Consider the following 25,865-nt stretch of genomic DNA (forward strand, 5'->3'; position numbering starts at 1 on the left):
GGACCGGGCCGGGCTTGCCGGCCGACAGGGCGGTGCGCGGCGCGCCGTAGACCCCCTCTCGCTTGTGGGGCGGTGGCTGTCGTGCGCGGCCGCAGCGCTGCTGCAGCGTTCCCTGGCAGCGCTGTGCGCGGTAGCCGGCAGAGCTGCAGGGAAGACTGCTCTGCGTGAGCCGGTGGGGGCCCGGTCCCGAGCGGTCACAGCCGGTCCCGGAGGCGGGGCACCGTTGGCATGGGGAACTGACGGGAGCCCTCCCGTGGCGGCTCCGAAGGAGCGGAGGGGCGCAGGGACACGGGAGACTCGGTTAACGTAATTCACTTAGGCTGCCGAGGCGGGGTCTGGTAGCGGGCCTCGACGCGGGTTGTCACGCACGAGAGGTGGCGGGACCGGCGAACGGGGCGCGCGCCGCTGCCTCGGCGGATTCGCTCCGCGCCCCGCCGGGGCGGGTTCGGCCGCCTGCCGTCTCCATGGCAGCGTGCTGCGGGAGCGTGACGCGCGCGTCGTGCCCAATCGGCGGCGAGGCAGCTGAGTGACAGCTGGCGGCGCCAGTGGCCAGCAGTGCCTTGGTGGGTCCGCAGGAGCTGCCGGGCGGCCGGAACGCGGAGCGGCCGCGGCGGGGCTGGGTGAGCGCAGGGCGGCGAGCGGGGGCGGCGAGCCGCGCGGGGACGCGGGGAGCCGGGCCCACGCCGCTGGCTTCGGGCCTGGCGGGCCCCATCGCCGGTGTTGCCTTCCCGGGCCCGCGGCGGCCCTTCCTTCCCCGCGGTGGCCCGCCGCGCCGTGAGGCTCTGGCCGAGAGTCGCTTGCCGCGGCGTCGCCGGGCCCGCTCTGCGCCCGCCCGCGGAGCTCCCGCCGTGCCGCGGCCGCTGGAGCTGCGGCCCTCGGTGCGCGCGGGGCCCTCGGTGCGCGCGGGGCCCTCGGTGCGCGCGGGGCCCTCGGTGCGCGCGGGGCCCTCGGTGCGCGCGGGGCCCTCGGTGCGCGCGGGGCCCTCGGTGCGCGCGGGGCCCTCGGTGCGCGCGGGGCCCTCGGTGCGCGCGGGGCCCGCCGCGCCGCCCGGCTCCGCGGGGTGAGACCGGGGAGGGGCCGCGATCGGGCCGAGAAGGGCGCGGTTCGCCGCTCCCGTGGGACCCCCGTGGACCTGGGGCATGAAACGGGCAGCGCTTCGTCAGGAAAAATTGTTTAACGCCTTAAACTGAGCGTTGGCTCAAGCTTCGGGAGCTGCTGACTGGCTGCTTTCAGCTCACTTGACTGGTGAAAAATAATAAAAAAGCAGTTTTCTCTTTTGCCTGTTGCTATCGCTTTCTGCCTTTGCTAGAGATGGTCTCTGGCCAACTGTGTTAGAACTGTGTTAGAATGCGCGAGAGGAGAGTCTGGTGTGATAGTCGTAGTGTTTTGCCTACGACGTCGTAGTGTTTTTGCCCAGTGGAAGGCCTCTGGAGGAACATAGGACTCCAGGAATGGAGGATCTGAGCCACCTGGTCCTTTGGTTTCTCTAGCAAAGTGGGTTTCTCTCTCCTGGTTGTGTGAGGGAATGTAGAAAACTGTACGTAGCCCTCAGGCTGGACTCTGCTGTCTGCTGCCTTCTTACACTTCTCGGTCAAGGAAGCTGCCTTCTCTGCACACATGTCCAGTTAGTCATTCTGCTAACGGCACTTCTACCTTTGTTTGACCTGTTGATTCCACCTTCTGGGGACTAGCTGAGAACTGTCTAGGATGTTTTGTTGCACGTACAGGTTTCAGAAGCTGCAGCTATTCACTTGTTGACTGGAGGATTCTACCAGGCAGCTTTTCTTTTTCATGGAATGTTCTTTCATCCTGCTCATTTTCATTCTGTGTGCAGCACACTTTGTTCCCTATCTGTAATGAAAAGAAGATTGAGTTTGTGAATAGGGAAATTCTGTTTAAAATACTCTAGTTGTTTTAGCTTGCAGCTTCTCAGAAGTCTCTTGAATAGTGTGTTATTAGTGGCTCTGCTAATTTCTCCTTGCCTTGCAGCTACCCCTACACCACTGCTTTGTATGAAGGAACTCACTCTGCAAAAGCAGAGTGAATTCTTCTGTGATGGATTTCAGCTTGGCTGCTATCTCCCTGGGTAAAACTGTGAGAATTGCTTGCATGCTGTTGTTGAGAAAAGTGTGCTGTGAGAGACCCGTAAGCAACTGATAATCATGATTATGCAAAACTGCAGTCTGTGCTTCTTCCCAAGAGTTTCTGAACAGTCATTTTATCAGATACATGACTGGTGCACTGCGAAATATCCATTGTAAAATTTATCCATCACCTCTTGTCTGCAGACATACAGTGAAATCTTTTCGAAGAACTCTTTTGCCAGACAACCTTGTGTTAAGAAGCTGACCTGAAATACCCTTTGTATTTGTAGTCCAGTCTTCATTGTCCTTTTCGGGAAAGCTGCTTCTGCTGACCCACTGATCTGTGTAGGTCCTTCAAAGGGTTCTTTGACCCAGACTGTCTGAAGAGTTTCATACCTTTTTAAATTTTTAATTCTGACTTCTCTGGGTTCTGCTTAGCCAGTTCATTTTGATGTTTGAATCTCCTCCTCTGTAGGCTCATGTGGTGTCTGTTCCATGGTGCTGCAGTGCAAGAACAGTCCTTAAGCTCTATTTCTTTCACTGTGTATTTGCTGTGCCTTGAATATTGATTGGAATAGGGAACATGATTTTCAGTCATGAGTGAGTGCTTGTTTATGGAAGAAGTTTGGGGCAGAAACAGTCTAACGTATCATGGTGAATTACTTTCTGACTTTTTATATAGCTGAAAGCTTTTTTTGAGATATGAAGGTAGTGTAATACAAGTTGGTTGGTTACCGGTTTCAGTGGTAAGGATACCAAGGGAACTGCAGGTAGAGTGCGTTGCCTCTATCAGCTGTGGGCCAACCTCTGCAGTACCTTTTTGATGAAACAGGAGACTTTATTTATATTTATATGGCACCTAGGGATGTGGTTTAGTGGTGAACTTGGCAGTGTTAGGTTTATGGTTGGACTCAATGATCTTCAGGGTCTTTTCCAACCTAAATGATTCTGTGATTTCTGCAGAGTTTCCTGTAGTATCTATGTTCTTGTTTCAACGTGCACTTCCTCTCCCTGAAGGATGCATGCCCTTTGCAAGTGGGGGAAGACAAGGTGGAGATTTGTAAAGGCTTCTACCTCTAGTAATCTGGGTATCTTTGTTTTGGCATATAAAGTACCGTATTTCGTTGTACTCTTCAGTGGCAACTTGCAATGTAAGGTGCAGTACAAAGAAAAGACTGTGACTGTACTGCAAGAGGCTGAAGGAAGAAGCAGTAATTAGATGCTAATTACTCAAGAGTATATTAGTTAAAAGAGTTACAGATTCAGTTCTTAATACTCAAGGAAGTAATCTTTGAGCCTTGCCTCTTCACTGTGTATTTGCTGTGCCTTGAACACTGAATGGATTTAGGTGATTTCTAGTCGTGAGTTGGTTCACTAGTGGGAGAAGTAACGTTCAGTTATTGCAAGCCAGTCTGATTATTGAAGATGATGTGTTCTTATGCCATATGACTAAGATTTCTCAGGCTTTCACGTTTAGGCTGTCATAGGCTTTAGTTGCTGAATGGAGATCAGTGAGTGGAAACCATTTGGGAACTGCCTGTATCTTTGTAGACACAAGGGATGGAAACCTGTCTATGCTGCAGATCTAAGGGTGTTGTGCAAATTGGGTGCTTTGGGGCCCGGTAGTACAGAGCTGTGCTACTGCTTGTATACTAGCAATTGCCCTAGTGTACTTAAAGATTTGGTTGATAAGTTATCCCTGTTTTGAGCTGTTGCTGCAAAAGACATTTGAAAGTTGATTGATTGATTGATTTTTCGTGTATAATTCAGGAAAAGGAAGTGAAGAAGAGTGATTCATAGTTTTATTAGGTTCATCTATATCTTTGCGAGACAGAAGGATCGTGTAAGCTCCGAATTTTTATGGCTGATGCTACAGAGTACATTGGTTCAGTAGGCTTTCTTGGTTCTACCTTGTCTCTTTATTACACTGTACTTGGATGATAGAGAAAGTTGGGGGTTTAGGATCAGGAGGGACTCTTCTGAGTCGCGGTGTGGCATGTTTGGCAGACTCCTTGTCCTCAGAAATACCAGGTATTGGGCATTGAGTTGTGAACAGGCTGAGGATAACTGGTATACGTAGGCTTGCTATGGATACTAAGCCAATAATAAGTGCTGTACAGGGGGCTGCAGCCTTCTAAATCTATCTGGGTTCAAAGCATTCCTGTCTTTATGCAGATTCCTAAGTGCTTTGCTCTGCTCATGCAATGAGACAAGGTGCTATTCTGGTCCTGGGTTTGTTAGGTTTTATTGCCTGAATTCCTAGTTTCCTTTGGACAAAAGAAAACCAGCCGCTTCAGGATGAGTGTAGGAGTAGAGTCCAATTTACTGATTGTAGTGGGTATGAAAATAGCACCAGCAGCTGTGTATACATTTAGGGTTAGAGGCCTCTTAAGAACACATTTACTGCAAGTTAACATGTCTGTCTTAGAAACATACACTTTACTCTTTGCTGTCTTGGAGTGAGAGAAGAGGACACTGATAATCAAAATTTGTGAAGAAAGGGGAGCATGTTAACTCATGTTCATGGGATTCAGAGACAGCGTTTCCATAGGACAGCATACGCTCAGTGCTTTCAGTTTGTGAATTAGCCTAGCTCTGTGGGCTCCGCACTAATTTAATTGAGCTCTCATATGAGCGGTCTTCCTTTGTGTGACCTCACCTTGGTAAATCTGGAGTTTTTTACCTGATGCACTTTCTCTGAAGAACAAGCTTTCCTGTTTGTTGTCAAGAGGAGAGTGGAAAAAGTTTTGTCCAGAGCGAATCTTGGAGCAGGAAGTGGTTTGGTTGTCTTTCTTCCAGGATTAGGAAGTAAAATATCAGGTGTTGATTGCGTAACTGCTTGACTTTAACTTGCAATTCTGTATGACAGGAATCTTATAAATGCTTTTCTATGCCTCCAAGACCTGCTCAAAGTGATCAGTGCACCAAGTCTGTGGCTTTTCTGAGGCCAGCTCTTTCTTGATATGTTAGTCTGAGCTAATGCTGTGCTGCTTATCTGAAAGGTTGGAAACATTATTTTAAGAAACTGGCAAAGCGGATCCTAACTTGACTATCACTTTTCCACATGAGATATGTTTAGTCTTACAGTCATTTTATGGGTTTGAAGAAAACATAAGCTGCTCTTGGGATTGATGCTAAAAAGGAGAGAGAAGGCCAGAAGGAGTGCTGACTGTAACCATTTCTGTGAGTTGGGGTAAGCTGCACATTTTCAGAGTATCACAACCAGATACTTTCCAAGGGGTGAGATGGTAGTGGACAGTGTCTGGCTGTCATAGGAGTGGAGGAGGATGGTGTTCCTGTGCACATGCAATGCCAATCTCCCTTTTGGGTTGGCTGAAGCCCCAAATAGCTTTGGAGTTCGGGCTTCCTGGATTCCTGCGGGAGTTACAAAGACCATACGCATGCTGACAATAGAGCAAATTGAGCAAGGCAGCTTCAGAAGGGCTTCTTGTGGTAAACAGTGCTTGTTTTCATAGGGGAATGGCTGATTTCTCTCTCCAGCACGTGCCTTCATTGTAAAGCAAGTATCTGATCTGGTAGAGACGAGAGCAAGGCTAGCTGCAATGATAACACTGAGCATTTCCAGGAGATGCTATGAAAGGAGCACTAAACTTGCACCCCTTATCCTCAATTCCAGCAGGCAGTGATATATCGCTGTGAATATCTCGGAAGGCTGAATGAGGAGATCATAGCATTCTGTTTTCCTATGTGAGGAAGCTGCCTCAACTGGAGTGAGAAGATAGTCACAGGGGGCTGATTAACGGGTTTGTGTGTGTACAAATGCAGAGAAACATTAGCGCACCTGAGTTTTCATATCTCTCCATGCAGTGATACCAGCTGCTGTGAGGAAAGGAAGAGGCATATGAGCTTCATTATTTGAGATCGTCGGTGGTCAACATCTGATGCAGACCAGGCATACACACCTTTTGTAGTAGACTCGGCTAATTTCATAGAAGTTCCCACTTTCAGGACAGTCACATAGTCCAGTTTCCTGGGCCAGATATCTCTGCAGCTGCTTGGTCTTTGCTGATCTGTGGAAAGTTCTTTCCCCTCGCCTTTCCCCCCCCCCTTTTCCCCCCCCCCCTTACATCAGGAAAATTCCAAACGCTGATGATTTCCCTTCAAGTCTTAGCCTGTTGTAGCATCTCTTTCCCAGTTGATGAAGGAAGTTGGGAAAGTACGTTAATCGTGAAACAACATTGCTGCTCAGCGCTGTCTCATTTCTGTTCTGTGAAAGAGGGGTTGGGTTGCCCCAATAGGAGAAATAGGAGCTGGGAAATTGTTCTTCAGATGCTTACCATCTCGTTCAGACTATGCTGGAAATTGAGTCTCAGGACTACTTCTGTGTCCGGTCAGATTTTTGGCAGCTTGAAACCTCTGTTCCTGAGAACTGCTGACGGGGACGGTTGTCTCTCTCCCATGTGACTTTCTCCCTATGGCTGGGGAAGGAACTGAACAAGTACATTTCTTTACAGCCTCTTACTACCAGATGAAGCACAAACCAACGTGTCTGACAACTCTCTGGGACCAAACCCTGAACACAAGCTTATGCTCTGAGGTAGATAAAGGTAGACCTTTCACCTTAGAGTGCAAGGCAGACCTCCAGAGCAAACGCCGAGTTAACTTCTGTGATGGATATTCATGTTTTGATTTATGATTTTATGGGAAGGAAATGGGATAAAGCTAGCTGCTGCTACTCTGCCTAGGAGCCTGTTTGGGTGTCCTGAGTGGATCAGGGTAACTCAGAAATATGAATGGGGCAGTAAACACCAGCCCATGGGAGGGAGGTTACCGGGATAGGATGTTCCCCCTCTCATGTACAGACAGTAGCTGAACCTGGGGAGCTGTTGCTTGACTAGTCCTGTAAACTGACCTGGCAGTGTGGACAGCGGGTGGCAGATGGGGCTTTGCTGATCAGAGTGACTCTTCTTCTTGTGTGAGTGCCCCAACAAGCTCTCAGAAGTATTCCTTAGGTGATAAGGCTGGGCATACAATTTCAAAATGTACTGATTTAGTATGAGGCCTTGCTCTCTGGTACACTGGATGTTTTGTCCCTACCAGGCCCAGCAAACCATAAGGCTGGACTTACGTAATGTTTTGAAGCTTGGTGTTAGATGCAGTGTAACAACTGAAATAGTTTTCAGAGTGCTGCTCACTATCCTCTCTCTTGACAGGTGTGGGTGTGTATGCTGTTGTAAAGGCACCTGGAGGAGTCTGGAGCAATGCCACCACCCTCGGACATTGTGAAAGTAGCTGTTGAGTGGCCAGGTGCCAATGCCCAGTTGCTGGAAATAGATCAGGTGAGACCTGGTAACCAGATGGGGGAGGAAGTCCACCACAACCTTGATGCTGGAATGTGGGAAGCATAGAAATGGCCAGTATTCCTTTCTGGTTGAGAGGAACATGGCTATTGAGGACTCTCTCCTTCTCTTCTAGAAAAGGCCTCTTGCATCCATCATCAAGGAGGTCTGTGATGGGTGAGTAGTACTATGGGAAGCTTTATGGAGAAAGTCTGTCCCCCTGACAAATCTTACTGTGGAAAGTCTCTGCTGCTTGTCAGTGTGCTGCTAGCATGATCCATGCTGCCTGCTGCCAGTTTTGGCCAGGGAATGGGCCAGAGCTTAAATTGGGAAGAAAAGGATCTCCTGGAAAACAGGCTTTGCATATTTATTCCAATTCTGAGTGTGTGCATATGTATGCCCCTAGAGTAAGTGTCTCTGAGGATTGGCCCATCTTGCTGTTCCTGAAGTGCATGCCTCTTCAAACATTCCACAGAGCTTGACCTAGAGTAGGCTGAAGTCCCATCCCCCCCTCAAGAGGAAGTTTTCTCTCCTTTTTGGGAGACCTAATTTTCTGTGCTAAAGCTTTGCTTAAAAGTTCTTTTCCACCCTCCTGGGATCAAGCTCCTGTTCCTAATTGAGAGCCAGAAGAAAGAGGAGGAAGAAGCTTATGTATCCTTCTTTTTCCTCTGCCAGATGGTCGTTGCCAAACCCTGAATACTACACCTTGCGGTATGCTGACGGGCCTCAGCTGTACATCACAGAGCAGGTCAGTGTAAGAGGCAGCAATTTGCTGATGTCCTGGACAAGAGTGCAGAATGCCTTGGACTGGTGTCATGGAACAATACCATCGCTAATCCTTGAGAGGCAGCATCTCTGGTGTCCAAAATACTGAGACCTGAATGGTGCCATTCAACTGAGGAGCCTTGCACTTCTCCCTTTGCATGCCTGGACGTGCGAGGACCCAGCAACTCAGTTCAGTTCCCTCAGTAGGGCTGTTCGCTATAGCAACCACTTCACTTGTGCATACAAATGTGCACTGTAGATCCAGTTGCATTCTTTCCCCCCCCACTTTTCTGGAGTGTGTGTGTGTTTTCTTTCAGACTCGCTGTGACATCAAGAATGGAACTATCCTACAGCTGGCAGTCTCCCCGGTAAACGCTTCCTCACATGCCTTTTTCTCAGTAGCTATCCTCATATGACAGGCAGTTTCTTGCCTCTCAGCTTTTCTTTCTCCTTCTCCCCAAATTGTAGGGGGCTTACCTTTATTGTGGGCTATTCTGCAGAATGAGGCATAGTCTCGTTTTCCTTCCTGGTTGTGGTGTGTATCTTTCCTTTGGATGCTCTGCCCATTTGTAGGACTTTGTTTAAATCAGTCTACATTTTTATTGCATCTCCTAGATTAGCATGTTGTAAAGCACCTGACACGTGCATCCTCAATGGGAGTGCAGCTAGTGTTATCACTCGGAAAGGAACAGTACTGGTGACTTAATGCAGAAATTAAAATAAGAGGCAAATTTGATGCAAAGAGGGTTGTTCCTAGTGAATTCTTGCTCTTGTGACCTCAGCAGTTGTCTTTTGCAGACTTGCTGCAGCTTCCTTTGTATTGAAATTCTTAACCCTTTTTTGTGCAAGTGTCATGGCATATAGGTGAGAGTAAGTAGAACAGGAGGACATTACTTGAGCAAGAGGTTGTTGAGAGGATGTCATTGATCTATGTCTGAAAAATCCCGTTGAATGTCGTGTGGATACACAAAATAAGCTTGTCCTTCTTTTTGAATCTATGAGAGTTTTTTTCTAACATAATATTTCTTAAATGGTCTCGCCCCATATTTCTATATCCACTTCCACTCACCTCACCAAGAAGAAAAACAAGCGTTTACTCTAACATGTGAAATAGCATTTTACTCGCCTCCTGCTTGGCTTTAACTGTTGCTGAGTGCAGCCTTATTTTTGGTCTATCTTAGACTTGCTGACTGCTGGTACTTATCCTGTCATTGCTGGTATCTCTCTACCCTTGCTGTGCTCTCTCTGCCCATCCATGGATATCCATCAGATAGAATGCTGATGCTGACAGAACTCAGTCTACTGGTGACTAGTCTGTAACTGGCATCATCCTCCTTTCCTCCCAGTCTAGGGCAGCTCGCCAGCTGATGGAGAGAATCCAGTCGCACAGCATGGAAGCCCGACTGGATGCCATGAAGGAACTGGCTAAACTTTCAGCAGATGTGACCTTTGCCACAGAGTTCATCAACATGGAAGGGATTACAGTGCTGACACGACTTGTGGAAAGCGGGACCAAGCTTCTGTCCCAGTAAGTTTCTTGTGTTCCAGGACTCCGGAACAGGGCCTCAGATAAGGGGCTAATTCTTCTTGCTGAAGTGGCATTAAGCAACTAACCTCATAGCAAATGCCGATATATTAATTAAGACAAAGTCTTTCTAGTTGCTTGCTAAACCTCATGAGGCAAAAGAGGAGACATTTATGATGTGTGAAACTTGCATTGAAAGGTCACTTTGATAATTTAAATTACTTTTATTACCTTTCTGATAGTCATAATCTCCTCAAGCAGTTATTCATCTGTGCTCTAAGGGAGAAGGTATCCTATGAAAAACCCACATGCAGTTGCACACAAGAACATTCCTGTAGAACTGGTGGCATGTATGTGCCAGTCAGCAGCAAACATGTTGCTGGCTTTCGTATACATGGTCAGTACTTTTTGACCTGCATAATGAGAAGGCCAAAGGTCTGTTTATCTTAGGGAATGGCAAGGGCTAAGGAATATATAGCAGAGAAAGCATCAGTCTTCAGTTTTCAACTTTCGGGCTTCCTGAGCGGAAATTGTATCTCTTTGTTTTAAGAACCTTTGGGTGTTTCTTCCATAGATTTTTCTTCTTAATCAATTTATCCTTTTGACATCTACTGCACTATGTGGAAATTAAGTTCTACAGTTGCATGTCCTATAAGAAAAAAATATTTCCTTTATTTTAAACAAGTCACCTAATATCCATTTGGATCCCTCTACGTACTTTGTTAAGAGAAATTGTAAATTCCTCTGTCTTCTCCGTACCATTTGTAACCATATCTCTCTCTCATATCAGCCCTCAGTCATGCCTTTTCTAAGCTGCAGTTTTAGTCCATTAACACTGTAACTATGGCAGCCATTCCAGAGTGCTAATCATTCTTTCGATGCATCCCCTATCTCTCAGCTCTTTCCAGTACTACTGTGCTGTTGTGGGGAAATTTATTTGTAACTCTCTCATCAGTTTGAAACCTGACCATTTAATTTCTACACTTTTATTTCTTGTCTTTCAGTCAGTTATTAATGCAAGAAAGGGTTTTTTAATTTTACCCTTTAGCAGCTGAGTGTTTTGGGTCTTTTAAGATGCTTTCATGAAGCACCTCATAAACATCGTCTTCAAAGTCCAGGAGTTCTACTTAATTGTTCTCATTCTGACCTACTGATTTGTTCAGAGACCTTTAGTATTGTGGTGTGGTCATCTGCCCACCAAGCCACTCTGTCACTCCCTCTCCTCAACAGGACAAAGGAAGAGAACAAGGTGGAAAAGCTTGTAGGTTGGGCAAAACAGGCTTGGGGAAAAGTACTTTTTTTTTTTTTGCCAATTAAAAAAAGAGTAGGATGGTGAGGATCAAAGACAAAATAAAAACAGCTTCCCTCCGCCCCCTTCTTTCCAGGCTCAACTTTGCTCCTTCACTCCCCGCTCTTATGACTCCTCCCTGCACTGAGCTGCGCAGGGGGATGGGGGTTGCAGTCAGTCTGTAACACTTCGTCTCTGCTGCTCCTTCCTCATCGCACTTTTACCCTGCTCCAGTGTGGGGTCCCTCCCGTGGGGTACAGTCCTTCACAAACTGCTTCCGTGTGGGTCCCCCACAAGACACAGTCTGTCAGGATCAGGCTGTTCCAGCACGGGTATCCTGTGGGCCACAGGTCCTGCCAGAAAACCTGCTCCTGCATGGACTCCTCTCGAGGGGCTGCAGCTCCTGCCAAGAGCCTGCTCCAGCATGGGCCGCCTGTCGGCTGCAGCTTCCCTCAGGGCATCTCCACCTGCTGCAGTGTGGGGTCCTCCACGGGCTGCAGTGTGAATATCTGCTCCGCCATGGGGGTCCATGGGCAGCAGGGGACAACCTGCTTCACTTCGGTCTCTCCACAAGCTGCAGGGGAATCTCTGCTCCAGCACCTGCAGCACCTGCTCCCCCTCCTTCACTGACCTCAGTGTCTGCAGGGTTGTTTCTCTCGAGTTTTTCACTCCTCTCTCACAGCTGCCTTGCAGCATTCTTTTACCGTTTCTTAAATACGCTTTCACAGGAGTGCCACCAGCTTGACTGACGGGCTCAGCTCTAGCCAGTGGTGGGTTCAGCACAGAGCTGTCTGGGACCTGCTGTGTCTGGCACAGGGAGCCCCAGCCTCTCCTCACAGAGGCCGCCCTGCAGCCTCCTGCTACCAAAACCTTGCTACATAAACCAAATACAAATATAGATGTGAAACATAACTTCCCTTTACAAAAGCCATAGCAATTCTTCCCTGCTAAATATTTCTCTTTTTTTCTGGTGGTATTATTCTTTTAGTATAGATTATCTTTCTGGTTACAAATACCTAAATGCCTGGTATGTCCTTCAGATTCCTGCCTGAGTCCTCTCTAAAAATTTGCATTATGTTTGCTGCTTTCTGCAGAGCACAATAAGTAGTTTGGCAATGTTACATTTTACCATGGTTCCTTTTGAATTCTTCAGTGCATATAATCTGGTCCTGAAGATCTTTTTTTCATGTTAACGGCTTGTTCCAGAATGTCTTCTAGTGATGTTCAAATGACAGATTTGAAGACTTTTCTTCTGTCTTAAAAACAAAGAAAAAACCTGATCCAAACCCAAACTGTGATCTGGAAGTTTCCCCAAGCACATTCATGGTGAACTCTGATGCAGGTAGTTCACTTGGCTTTTCCACTGTAGCTGTTCTGTTTCATTGAAAGCACTTTTAAAGTCTTGATAACTTATTGTCGTAACATTTATAGGTCTTCTGTTTTCTTATATATTAGCAACTAATATGTTTTCAGCATGCTTTTTAATCTTTCCCTCAGTCTTTTTTACCTTTCTGTCTTGTGGTTATGTATTACGTTTTCCACAGTTCATGGTGTGCTTTCATTTTGTTTCAAGCCAGGTCCCAGTATTTACAGAATGACAATTCATTTTTCTTTGTTTTTCTCTGATGTTAAAACATGTTTGTTCATTTTTTGTGTGTGTGTGTGGAGGGATAATAATTTCCGAAGATTTTTACGTGCTTTGTGATACAAATTTACTCTGGAGCTCAAATATGACAAAAACTAGCATTTGCAGATGGTTTAAATTTTCAGTTGATCAGCTTAAAAAGCTTTCTTCTTTCCAAGTTGGCCTTTTTTAAACTGATGGTCATTGTACTGGATGTTCTGGGTTTTGCTGGTTTTTGATTTGGTTTGGTTTTTTTCCCCTCACATGAAATTGTTGAATTTGAGTAGTGATGCTTCGCCCTGCTCAGAAATAAATACTGCATTGCTGCTTCTCCTGTTATTCCTTTGACTAGCCAGATACTGATCCAGGTGGTTGTGAGTCTCTGGTGCTTTATTGTTGCTAGTTTTAATTTGTGCTTGTAATCAAGAAAAATAAAATATGATTCTACAAAACAATAAAATTATCTTCATAAATGCAAACACTTTATTGCTCCCCCAGCTGCCAGACTGCAGCGTGTTTTATTAGGAGAAGGTGGTGACATTTTTCTCTTATCCAGCTTACTGAGCTTGGACAGGCTTTTTCTTTGCTACCAGATCTCTTGTAAATGCATTCTTCATTTTCTCAGTTACAGTGAGATGTTGGCTTTCACCCTGACTGCCTTCTTGGAGCTCATGGACCATGGTATTGTCTCTTGGGACATGGTCTCAATAACCTTCATCAAACAGGTGAGTTTGGGTAAAAGGGGTAAGGAGATAGTATTTCTTTTCATGCTTTAATGCAGCTTCCAGGAAGAGCAAGATGACTCTTGAGAAGCTGAGTACTCATTGAGAGCACGGTGCACCCAGCTTTCTGAGCCCTGTCTCCCTTAGCTTCTTTCACTTGCCACAAGGTTTCCTGGATGGGCATTTGTTGACCTGCCCGTTCATCTGTTTTTAGATTGCAGGGTATGTGAGTCAGCCTATGGTAGATGTCTCCATCCTCCAACGATCCCTAGCCATTCTAGAAAGCATGGTGCTAAACAGTCAGACTCTGTATCAGAAGATAGCAGAAGAGATCACCGTGGGGCAGCTCATTTCTCATCTGCAAGTGTGAGTGTCCACCCAACAGTGATGTGATTTAAATCCATTTTATGCATATCGGTTAAACGTAAAAGGATGTATTTTCAAATTAAAACACTTAAAGGTGCTATTTTTAAAGTGTTACTGATATGACATCTTACTTGAACTTTAGGATTTCAAACAGATTTTTAAAAAAGTAAGATCCTGGAAAAATATGTTCTGTGTTCTGGAAGCACTTAAGCAGATGAGTATATGTCTTGAACAAAGGTATTTTGCTTTAGCAACTGCACAAGTGTGTTCAGTGTTAGGACTAAACCTGTGTTTTACTAAAACAACTTCCCAAAGCTTCTGCATCCAGTCATCTGTCACCTTTGCCCCTCTTTAAATTGTATCCACTAGAATCTAAGAGCTCATCACCTTCTGGTTTTTGTCCTGCATATTAAGAAAGAAAACAATGGCTTTTCTTGTTTTTTTTCCTCACCTCCCCTTCCTCTCTTTCCAAACAAACTGAGAAATTAATATCTGGCTTTTAAGGCTGTTTGTCCAGCCCAGTTCCACTCTTCTGTAAAAAAAGAAGCATGCATTTGTTAGAGATTTAAGGAGTTTCTTTTTTTTCTCAAGCCTTTTAATTTTGAAAATGTGGAAAAGCACCATTTGTGAATATAATTAATACTTCTTAATCAATGAACAGTAGTTTGACAAAAACAGAGCAAACAGTTTATTGCATCAGTGTCACTGTGTGCTCACAGTGTTTCTACATTTGAACTTAGCAGAAAAGCTAAACAAGTTCTCATGAATACTGCAGCTTTGTTCTGCAAAGAGTATATATGTTCTTTCAGCTTTATAATTTCTATTTTAGTAAAACACAGGTTTGATTCTAACACTGAGCGCACTTGTGCAGTTGTTTAAGCTAAATATCTTTGTTCAAGACATATACTCATCTGCCTAAGTGCTTCCAGAACACAGAAGGTTGAGGAAGAAAGTATCTATGAAGGAATATTGCAGAAAGGGAGGCTGGATAGTGAGTCAGAATTTGCTGATGTTTGTTTGCCAAGATTATCAGGAGGGAACAATATTAACAGAGGATAGCTTCTGGAAGAATAGGTCTGTGGAAACAAGACTGAAAGAGACAAGTTAGAAGAGGAGAAATTAATTTAAAAACTTTTGCTGTGTCAAAAAGCAAGCAGTGTGGTGAAAAAAGCAGCAAACCTTTTCAGAAAAGGAGGATAGAAGAGGTGAAGTGACAGACTCCAGAGACCTGTGAAGCTTGGAGGTCCAAGGACAACCTAGCATGATGCATGAACATTTGCATGTTTGAAGTATGGCAGATTGACCAAAATGAAGAAGATTTGGAAGGTAGCAATAGAAGAGAGAATATGAATGCTATCCATGGATATGCCACAGATAAATACAAAAGTGAGGAAAACAGCTATTTAAGCTAAGAGATGTGTTAGCTTTAGATGTTTTATAAAAGTTTAGGTTTGCATCTTTTTTTTTTTTTTTTTTTTTAAAGTATACACACACAGACATAAATTCATTTAGGTGTTGCACTGGACTTCTGCTAATCAGGAGAGCCTGAAGTTCTGCAGAAGTCTCCCAAGAGTGTATTTGGGCTGGCTGAGGTGGAGTTAATTTTCCCTATAGCAGCCCCCATCATGCTGTGCTTTCTATCAGTAGCTAGAAGGAGGTTGATACCAGTGTTTTGGCTGCTGCTGAGCAGCGCACACAGCATCAAGGCTGTCTCTCCAACATTCCCCCCTCATCAATAGGCTGGGACTGGGCAAGATCTTGGGAAGGGACATAGCCAGGACAGCTGATCCAAACTGACCAAAGGGATATTCCAGACCATATGGCATCTGCTCAGCAGTAAAAGCTAAGAGAAAGGAGGAGGTGGGGGGCATTCGTTCTTAAGACGTTTGGCTTCTAGAGCAACCGCTACACGTACTGAAGCCCTGCTTCCTGGGCAGTGGCTGGACAATGCCCGCTGATGGGAAGTAGAGAACAAATATTTTATTTTATTTTGCTTCTGTGTGTGGTCTCTGCTTGTGCTTTATTAAACTGCCTTTATCTTGACCCACAAGCTTTTTTTGATCTTATTTTCTCCCCCGCCTTGTTCTGCTGAGGAGAGGAGTGATAGAGCAGCTTGGTGGGCGCCCGGCATCCAGCCAATGTCAACCCACCATGCAGAGTAATAGTATAGCAAGAAACAAAACTGGATTTGATAGAGCATCAAGATGGGGGTGGAAAGGAGTGTGATCGGCATTTGGAAGCCTAATCAAAACATCACAGGTGAAACCACACGCTATGCATGATCTAGGAGGGGACTAAGCATCCTTTACCTGAAGAAGCTCTTCAGTGAAAATAAGAAAAAGATGAGTAGGTTGGCCCAAACTATTGAGGCTGGAAGGCCATGCCATAAAAAGAGGCATCCTTCCCACTTAGTTCCGTTTGCGTTTGGTGGCTTCCATTGACATAGGGGAGAAAAATTACTTGCTCCGTATAAGTTTCCGGCTGTATCCATATAACAGGCTGCTGTATAACTAGGCTTTACAGAGATAGTTTCAGCATTGGAAATGAACTGTGGTAGGGCTGAACTCTGAGTTCTGCTGGACTGCAACCTGCGCTATCTTCTGAATAATGCAGCTACCAGTCATCAATTTCTGTCAGCTTTTTGCAGGCCTTATGAAGAGTTGGATGGCATGAAAGTAGATTCCCTGAATCCTGCTTGTCTATTGAAATGCAAGATAGCTGTGGTACACATTCTTATGGTGCAGGCAAAGCAGCAAGCTGTAATGTTCTGTACTGTCTGTTCTCTTACGATCCTCCCGTTTTTGTTCCTGCAGCTCAAACCAAGAGATTCAGACATATGCCATTGCCCTCATCAATGCCCTGTTCCTGAAGGCACCTGAGGACAAGAGACAGGTTTGTTCTTGGTGTTTTACTGTAAACCTGAATAATGGTTCCTGGCTGGCTGTTTATGCCTCAGAAATCGTATTGTCTGGGCAAAGCAGACCTCAGACCTTGCCAAGAACTTATGTAGCTGATTCAGTGTGGCAACATAGAAGAAAAACTACCATCCTGTTAATAATGTGTTCTGCAGCAGCACATCTATGTTTAGGAGATGCTCAGAGAGGAATCTGGAAGGCCTTGAGAGACAAAGTAATCCTCTATACAGCATGGAATTTTTTTTTTTTTAAGAAAGTTAATTCCATATGGGAGAGGTAGGCTGGGTAGAGTCTTTGGGGTTGTATGTACTTGTTAAACAAACACCCCACCTCCCCCTCCCCCCAAAACGGACCTTTCTTAAGTCATAGGGGTATATTCCCACTGGCAAATGAAAGGAAACATCTGTCCTGCTCTGAGGAAACCCCCAAGATCTCAGCTACGTGCAAGTTGTGCATATGTCTGTATTGTGTAGCTTTGCTGTGTTAAGCCTTTCTTCTCTAGTGCCCCATTTGTGCCTTATTTCTGGACTCTGAGCTAAATCCTGTCTGCTTCTCTTTGTGCCTTTTTTTGCTTTCTGCCAGCAGGACAAGCTGCTTAACCCACTAGACCTGCCCATCACTGTAAGTAACTCAAGCCTGGGGGCTGGTCATACGGAACTGTAGGCATGTTAGCTTTTCTCCAGTTGTACCTCCTTGTGTCTCAGAGATGATGCATACAGGCTTCAGACGGTGGACGAGCCTAGGGAGAAGGGTGGGAGGACTCCTGGGCATGTACTCAGATTGTGAAGGGGAGAAGAATCAGTAGGAGGAGAAATCTTGAATGACTTATTGTGCACACAAGATAATAAAGATGATCATAAAAGGAAACTGATACTACAAGACTGACCAGGTAAATCAATTTTAAAACTGGAACCACTTCTTCAGCAGTCTGGGTCTCCTTAAACTTGCTACGGCCTGAGTTTATACCTCAAGTCTCACTTGCATTAATGACAGTTTCGTATCCAGCTGTGTCCTACGGGTGGAGCTATTTGTCTGTGAAGAGCAGTCACAAAACAGTGCTGATTGGGGGCTTGAGCATACACTCTGCCTAATCTGTGACTTCTCCCTTATGGGAATTGTGCTATAAGAATGGGGTTTTTTTTGCCCCATACTATCTCCAGGGGAATCGCCACTCTTGTTAATAGGTTGATTTGGAACCTTCTGTATCTTAAGATTCTGGTACATTTTTTAAAATTTTCTGGGTGGCACAGAGAATGCTCCACTTTTGCCAAGGATGCAGTGCCTTCAGAAGGGAAACTATTGTCTTAATAAATGTTACATAATTTTTAAAATTAATGGATAGGCATAACACATGAAAATAAGGATGAACATACTCCTCTGTGGGTAATTTGGTCAAGATGCTAAACTTCATAGCAAACAAAATTCCAAAGGATATTTCACTCCCCGCATCCCCCCACCCCCCAGCCCTTGTGCACAATCCACATGACCACAAAGGGCCATGAAGATGATTAAGGGACTGGAATATCTTTCATATGAATAGAGATTGAGAGATTTGGTTTTGCTCAGCCTTGAAAAGAGAAGGCTCTGATGAAAGGGAATAAAGAAGAGGGAGCCCGACTTTTCTCAGTAGTGCCTGCTGACACGACAAGAGGCAATGGGCACAGCTTGAAACCCAGGAAATTCTGCCTGAACACACACACAAAGAAAACCAAGAAAAATTAATATGAAAGTGTTCAAATACTGGAACAGCTTACCCAGAGAGGTTGTGGAGTCTCCATCAGTGGATATATTAAAAACCTCACTGGACACAGTCCTGCACAACCTGTTCTGTATGATGTTTCTGGAACCAGGGGAGCTGGACTAGATGATCTCAAGACATCTATTACAACATAGATGATTCTGTGATTCTGTGACCCCATCAAGCAGCAAAATGGGCATTACTGGACTCTCAGCAGAATGTAGATCCCTTAGCAGTGGGATTAGGCTATGTGTGTGCTCATGCTTCTTACTATGCTATTTAGAATTGTTTGATAGTCTTTGTCCTTCCCACTGTTTATCTGCTTCAGTCACTTGTTACTTCATCCCATGTACAAACTAATTCCTTCGGAGTAAAGATTCTTTGTGTTGCATGCATGAACAAATCCTAACAGCAGGCCTTGTTCTATTCTAAGCACTACATCTCACAAATCATAGTAAAAAAATGACTCGGGGGCAGCGTGTTATCTCTGAAACCACTTCCTACTTCATCTAGATGCTTCTTGGGTATCTTCCACTCAAGCACTGACTCATTTTGGTTGTAACATGAGCGCTGATGAACTTGCAGCCATTATGGCTTGGCTATCAGCCAGCATATCACTTTCTTGTTTTAGGAGGTTTCTGTCTGGAACAAAAGTGGTAACAGGGACTTGGAATGAGGTTAATATACACGTTTTACCAGACTGCTTATAAAGCCTGTCAAGAACAGGGTTGATATGAGCAGTTGGAACAGTCTTGGATTGCTCAGAATGTACAGCTCGTGAAGTGCAATTGTCCAAGACGGCACATCTGCTTCCAATTCTCAATCTGCACTGCATAGGAATGTGAAACAATCTCAGACTGGCCGTTCTTTAGGACTTCTTCCAGATGATGTATTGCCCAACAGATTTTTCTTACCCAAAGATTTTGCTGATAACAGTAAACTTCTGATAACATTCCATCTTGATATTAGCATGTGTGCCACTCTCCTAGCAGGTGTAGTAAAATCGCTGGTATTTTTAAAAACTGCATCTTCACAATTTACAAGGAGAGCACAGTTAGATTTTTGCAGGTGAATGTGTAATTGGTTCCAGAACTGAAGCTTGCAGCAGATACTTGTGACTGTTTGTCATTGTGACTTGATGGTTGGGAAACCCTCCTCATCTGGGGAAGGAAGCCATGCGGGAAAGAGGGAAACTGGTGTTTTTCCTTTAAGCAAGAAAATTATTTACCCTTTATTTTTGTAAACTGAGGTGCTTTTGCAAATTGTCTTTAAACTGACTTCTAAATATCTTTTTAGGAACTGAGACTAAGGAAATGTAGATTTTAGAGGGAGAGTTTTTGAGAGGGAGGAGACCTGAAAACTACGTCCTCTAGCCCTTTGTTATCGTGGGTCTATACCTAGGTATAGAAAGTTGTGAAATGCTAATTGAAGGAACCTCTTGTAGGTGACAGATTTTTCTGGGCAACCCACAGTATTCTCCCTGCTGCCATATATCCTGATATTGAAGCATCATTAGATGTCCAATGTTAAGCTAAATTTTCTTCTGTTCTTGGACTACGCTAGTGCCTTTGTCCACGTTAATGGTGTTTTGTAGGGGAGCCATCCATGAGTTGTGCCATGGTAAAGATGACCTTTGCATCCCAGCTTGATGCTTGCTTTCTGGTGAGATGCCATGCTAAATTGACAGTCTGTAGTAAAATCACTTTGTTGTGTGCCAGTGCTGTCTCCAATTCATAGGCTTCCTTCTTTCTCTCCTTTCTGCACAATGTGGGCTTTTTGTTAATATTTCACTCATGTTATTTCGTCTCTAAATTCCACAACAGGAAATGGCTAATGCGTTTGCCCAGAAGCACCTGAGGTCTATAATCCTGAATGTAAGTATGTCTGGAATGACAGAGTGCTTCCTAGTGCTCTCTCACTAGAGCTTTCACTTGCGCAGAGTGTAAATTCTGCTGCCCTTGGGGCACTTCCAGAAAAGAGACTCTCTTAAAGGCAAAATTGGAGCCACTTGTTCAAAAGGGAGTTATCAGGATGATTCTTTCTGCTGTTACAGAGCATTATTGCTATGCTTCTGATAGAATATGGAGGTTAAACCTATACAGAGATGTAAATGCAGCCTGGCATATGCCTACAGCTAATACCTCTGTTTTTATTTGTAATCTCTTAATTTCTACCCTATCCTTTATTGTGCAGCACGTGATCAGAGGAAACCGCCCAATTAAAACAGAAATGGCACATCAGCTCTACGTGCTACAGGTCCTGACCTTTAATCTCCTGGAAGAGAGGATGATGACCAAGATGGATCCCAATGATCAGGTCACTGTTAGAGCTGAGTAAGATCTGATAGGATGTGACGTACAAGGGGCCTTATTCCTGAGCTCCTTAGCTCCAAAGAGCTTGCAGTAGATGGTGCCTAAAGTTTCAAAACCACCCCTCACATTGTAGTCCTCGAGATTATGGTATTCTCATGACTATGCTGTATGCTATGGGACTTTTAGAGGTGTACCTGGTCACTGAAAGACATATATTCCTTTCTTGACCAGTGTGATGCCAGCTGTCAAACTGATTACTCCACCTCTACAGAGAACACATCATTTTATCCATTTCCTTGCAGTGCACAAGGAAGACGGGCATTTTTAAGGTGTCTGTTACTCACTTCTAAGATGTATTGTAGTTTTGACTGAGAAATGCCTTAGCATTATCTGAATGCCTAGAAATTGCCTTTAACTAAACTTGGGGCAGTTAAAGAAGAACGCAAACAAATATTTTGCATTACTCAGTATACTGAAACTTGCCATTTTGAAATGGATTGCCTCTTCTTACGTAGTGTTAATGGCCTTTGGCATCTCTCTGTATTCACTGTGTGAACTATGGAGAGAGAGGTGGGACTGTGTATTGTGTGAAAATACTGCCCTAGTGATTGATCACATGTTACCATTTCTCTGCCTTCTGTCCTTCAGGCACAGAGAGACATCATATTTGAGTTGAGAAGAATTGCATTTGATGCAGAGTCTGACACCAACACCGTCCCTGGCAGTGGAACAGAAAAACGCAAAGCCATGTACACCAAGGACTACAAGATGCTGGGATTCACTGTATGCATCTAGAGAGAGTGCTGACTGTAAAGCATGTAAAGGCAATCTAAGTGATCCCCATCAGAGTTGTGGGGAAATAAGGAACAGAAATAGCTGTTTGCTTTACCATGCTTCTGTATCTGCGTTTTAGAAATTCAGCTATGCTCAGACTCCCAGGGAAGATCATTGTGAACTTGCTGGTTGGTTAAATGCCAGGGCTCATTAGGCACGTTCTCTGGAGATACTTACTTAACCATGCGCACCTATTCTATGAACAACTTGGAATCAGCCTCTCTTCTAGAAAGTTTGGATAGCATTGTCAGCAGGTGTCCAAGATTACCTCTTGGATAGACGTGAGGGAGTGCCTAATGGACAGGCAGTTGTAAAAATTCATTCGGAAGAGGTTCTCACATCATTTCTTTGAGCTGATTTGTTTGGGTTCTTTCTAAACACTCTTTTCACAGAATCACATCAATCCAGCCATGGATTTTACTCAGACTCCTCCAGGGATGCTGGCATTGGACAACATGCTCTACTTGGCCAAATTTCATCAGGACACTTATATCAGGGTAAGTGAAGCTGCTGTTTTTTGCAGATACCAACACCTCAGCAGCTCTTCTTAGTATCTGTTGCATCCTCTTCTTGTAGATTGTTCTGGAGAACAGCAGTCGAGAAGATAAGCATGAGTGTCCCTTTGGGCGCAGTGCCATTGAGCTTACCAGGATGCTTTGTGAGATCCTGCAAGTTGGGGAACTCCGTAAGTACCACTTATTACCCCAGCTTTCCAAGTTGCTGGGCTGATGCTTCTGGAAGTAGCTTACAGACTGACCAATATTCACAAGCATTTGTACCTTGACCTCACTTCTGCCATGTAAGGACAGGGGGAGCTTGGAGTTGCAGTGTCAGTGTCCCAGTGATAATACTAATATTGAAGTAAAGTAAGAAATTTTGGTGTGTGCACTCTGGTTCTCCTGAAAAACTGACACAAGTGGAAGGCTTCAACTTCCTGAAGCTTCAGCAGGGTGCCGTATTAAAAAAACACCAGCAACCGTCATGAACTTGAGAAAAGTTTAGAAGCTCTAACAGTCTCAAAACAGCATTCTCGGACAATTAACCACTGTAAGAAATTCTACCAGAGGAAAGTGGTAAACAACTGCAAGCAGTCATTTGCGGGGACTAGTATGAAAAGGGCACGAGTCACAGAGGCTTGCATGGTGAAGCGTGGGGATAGTTTGCCATTCCCAATATAGACTGTCTATGGGAGATGAGGCACTGAACCGTCTTCATCTCTTTGAGTCAGTACTATTGTACGCCATCAGGTTTCTGTCACTGTAGTGGCTTTTAGTTACTCTTAGTAGCTCTTGTGCAATATGCTCATATGGTTGTGGCTTCTGTTTCTTTCTGTAGCCAATGAAGGCCGGAATGACTATCACCCCATGTTTTTCACCCATGACCGTGCATTTGAGGAGCTATTTGCCATCTGCATCCAGCTGTTGAACAAGACCTGGAAAGAAATGAGGGCGACAGCAGAAGATTTTAATAAGGTCAGGGCAGAGAGGTATTTTAGTAGAATCTTTTGCAGAACAGCACCTGTTCACTCAACCTGTACACTTGGTTAAAGAGTAGGGTGCAGAAGGTATGACAGGGCATTGATGTGGGCTGTAAGGGAGGATGGTCCAACTTTTATTTGGTATGACCTGACATCGTTCTTTGTTCTTTTGGGTCTTCAAAGTCACTAGTACGATGATACTCCTGGCCCTGGTTATTCCATGTCAGTTCTTTGCTGCCACTGAGCTGTGCCCTGGTACTCTGCTGCCATTAAGCAGCAAGAGTGTGACTGCTTTTCTCCCTGCCCAACCTGTGTAGGTTATGCAGGTTGTGAGGGAACAGATCACACGGGCTCTCCCCTCCAAACCAAACTCCTTGGACCAGTTCAAGAGCAAATTGCGCAGCCTGAGCTATTCTGAGATTCTGCGGCTACGCCAGTCTGAGAGAATGAGCCAAGATGACTTTCAGTCACCACCGATTGTGTAAGTGCCTAACAAAACCAGTTGCCTTCTGTGTGTGCCATTATCTCCATTTTCTACTTACTTTTCCATATTTGATTGCCAGTGAGCTGAGAGAGAAAATCCAACCCGAGATCTTAGAGCTGATAAAGCAACAGCGCCTGAACAGACTTTGTGAGGGAAGTAGCTTTCGAAAGATTGGAAATCGCAGGAGACAAGGTAAGGTAGCAGCGTCTACTGCATTTTTTCATGTAAAGAACTGTAGGCAAGTAGTATCTAATGGATTAATCTGTCAGCAGACATGTTGTCAGGAAGGAAAGCTGGTTACCTGGGCTGTTTATACCAGCCAGTAGTTTGGGATAGAACAGATGTGCATTTCTAAGAATACAGCCACCCCCTCATGAACATGAAGCAGTGCTGAGGAACTGGGGAAGAAGGGGGGTTAGGTAGGGAGACTATAATGTAGTGGCTGTAAGACCTTATGTGAATGATCTTGCTCAGCTTCCTCTACTTGATGTGTGTTCCAGAAAGATTTTGGTATTGTCGCCTGGCTCTGAATCACAAGGTGCTGCACTATGGAGATCTGGAAGATAATGCCCAGGGTGAAGTGACCTTTGAATCTCTGCAGGAAAAAAGTAAGTCACAATTACTGCTCTGAGCACACTGCAATGTTCTGTGCCCTGCCGTCTAGAGGCTGTTACGAGTACCATCCTAGAGATCAGAGAGGAAGAGCTGCAGCTGAAGCCCTGACTGAGATGAGATCAACTTCTGGTCCTTGCCCAAATCCTCTGGGTCTTGGAATTGCTTGGTATTTCTTTGAACAGCCAGCTGTAGGGGTGTGTTACTGTGTTTTGGAAAACTGCAGTAATGAGCTACAGAAACGGGAACAATGCTCAGTTGCAAAAATAAAACAAGGTTCTGTCTTTTCCTGGTTAGGATTTCTTGTTTGTGAGTGTTACTTTTTCCCTGTTAGTTCCAGTTGCAGACATCAAAGCCATTGTCACGGGGAAGGATTGTCCACACATGAAGGAGAAAAGTGCACTGAAACAGAACAAGGTGAGTGCTCCCTTTTTTGCCTGTAATTGACGTCCAATGCTGTAGGGTCAGAGGCTGTGAAAGCAAGCAACCAGGAGCAAATAGTCTCCTCACTGCGGGTGCATTGTTTACAAAACCCATCTCATATCTGGGTCTTTTCCTGCTACTCACTGTTGACTGCCAGGTGCTGTGAGCATAGTCAGGTTGTGCTGTGGGCTATTCAGAGTTGCTCAGAATACTGATGTGGGAAAGTGCACTGAGCTGCAGCAAGGCACCTTCCCTTGGGTAAGCAGGCAGAAGGTGCTGTGATGTTTTGTTCAGTCAATGATTTGTTCAAAGATTCTTTTCCATTCAGGAAGTGTTAGAATTGGCCTTCTCGATATTATACGATCCTGATGAGACCTTGAACTTCATTGCACCTAATAAATATGAGGTAAGAAACAGCGATTAAGCAGTAGAATATAAAGCAGTTAACTTCAGGGATTAAGGAGGATCAGTTGCTTCTCATTAAAGACTTGAGCAGGATGTCTCCCACCATGTTAATTCTTAGAAAATGTTGCCAACGCTTAGTGTGAATCTTCCTATTATTATTTTTTTTTGGCCCCCCCCCCCAGTTATCTTTCTCTTTAAAAAAATAAAAACCCTATACTAATTTCCCTTTGTCTGGACTTCTACTTTCTTTCCTCCTATGGAGTCAGTTGTTCGCTTTTCCCCATTCTATAAGATACTGATGCCTAAAGTGGCTTTGCTTTTTCTGTTATGCTGCAGTAGAGACTCTCGGCCCTCTCTTGGAGCCATGGGGTCATGCTTATCTCTAGGCTTCCAACTTCCACTGAAAATCTCTGTGGGCACTGTTTTGGGATTGCCGGGGGGGGGGGGGGGGGGGCTGTCCCCGATAAGTCAATAGGTGAACTCCCTCCTGTGTGTCCTATTTTGGAGCCGATAGGAGTATCTCTAATTGCTGCATGGATGGAATGATTCAACGTAACCTGTCACTTATGCCCGGTGTTGTGTCTCACCCGTTTTTCCCACAGTACTGTATCTGGACTGATGGGCTCAACGCTCTCCTGGGGAAGGACATGTCCAGTGAGCTGACCAAAAGCGACCTGGACACGCTGCTGAGCATGGAGATGAAGCTGAGGCTCCTGGACTTGGAGAACATCCAGATCCCCGAGGCGCCGCCGCCCATCCCCAAGGAGCCCAGCAGCTACGACTTCGTGTACCACTACGGCTGAGGGGGTCGCGCTGCGCCGGCGGCGCCGGGTCGCCCCGGGCCCGCGGCGCGAGGCCGGCGCGGTCGTCACGTGCACAGAGCCCGCGGGGGGGGGGGGGGGCCCTCCGAGCGCGCGCTGCTGCCCCGCGCCCGCTCCGGGCTGTTCGCGGCGGGGCCGCCGGGCTGGAGCTGCGGGCGGGGCGGGGGCGG

General features: G+C 45.4%; 1 protein-coding gene across 6 annotated transcripts; it reads left to right on the forward strand.

The window, feature by feature from the left end:
• The first annotated feature begins 539 nt into the window (after positions 1-539).
• Positions 540-25,677, forward strand: ELMO2 (engulfment and cell motility 2). 6 transcript variants are annotated; one of them, XM_086481268.1, is made up of 21 exons: positions 540-563; positions 7,259-7,384; positions 7,521-7,561; positions 8,060-8,132; positions 8,467-8,517; positions 9,496-9,677; positions 13,212-13,311; positions 13,523-13,674; positions 16,488-16,566; positions 20,151-20,201; positions 20,521-20,643; positions 21,288-21,422; positions 21,866-21,970; positions 22,050-22,158; positions 22,809-22,945; positions 23,268-23,431; positions 23,514-23,626; positions 23,935-24,042; positions 24,381-24,463; positions 24,798-24,875; positions 25,477-25,677. In XM_086481268.1, the coding sequence occupies exons 2-21, from the start codon at positions 7,307-7,309 to the stop codon at positions 25,675-25,677; spliced, it is 2,163 nt and encodes a 720-aa protein (XP_086337394.1). In that variant the 5' UTR covers positions 540-563; positions 7,259-7,306. The 6 variants fall into 6 exon arrangements, with proteins under 6 accessions (XP_086337394.1, XP_086337392.1, XP_086337393.1 ...); XM_086481266.1 differs by lacking the exon at positions 540-563 and adding an exon at positions 6,619-6,642; XM_086481267.1 differs by lacking the exon at positions 540-563 and adding an exon at positions 6,636-6,652.
• Positions 25,678-25,865: the final 188 nt, after the last annotated feature.

This window comes from Leptosomus discolor, unplaced genomic scaffold (assembly GCF_034619465.1).
Source record: "Leptosomus discolor isolate bLepDis1 unplaced genomic scaffold, bLepDis1.hap2 HAP2_SCAFFOLD_93, whole genome shotgun sequence".
Classification (NCBI taxonomy): Eukaryota; Metazoa; Chordata; class Aves; order Leptosomiformes; family Leptosomidae; genus Leptosomus; species Leptosomus discolor.

Excerpts from the sequence above, each read along its gene's own strand:
- ELMO2 (XM_086481269.1), top strand. The coding sequence starts at position 7,307 with ATGCCACCACCCTCGGACATTGTGAAAGTAGCTGTTGAGTGGCCAGGT. Across the intron at positions 8,518-9,495 it reads TACAGCTGGCAGTCTCCCCG|TCTAGGGCAGCTCGCCAGCT; the intron begins GTAAACGCTTCC and ends CTTTCCTCCCAG. Across the intron at positions 21,971-22,049 it reads ATCAGGACACTTATATCAGG|ATTGTTCTGGAGAACAGCAG; the intron begins GTAAGTGAAGCT and ends CTCTTCTTGTAG.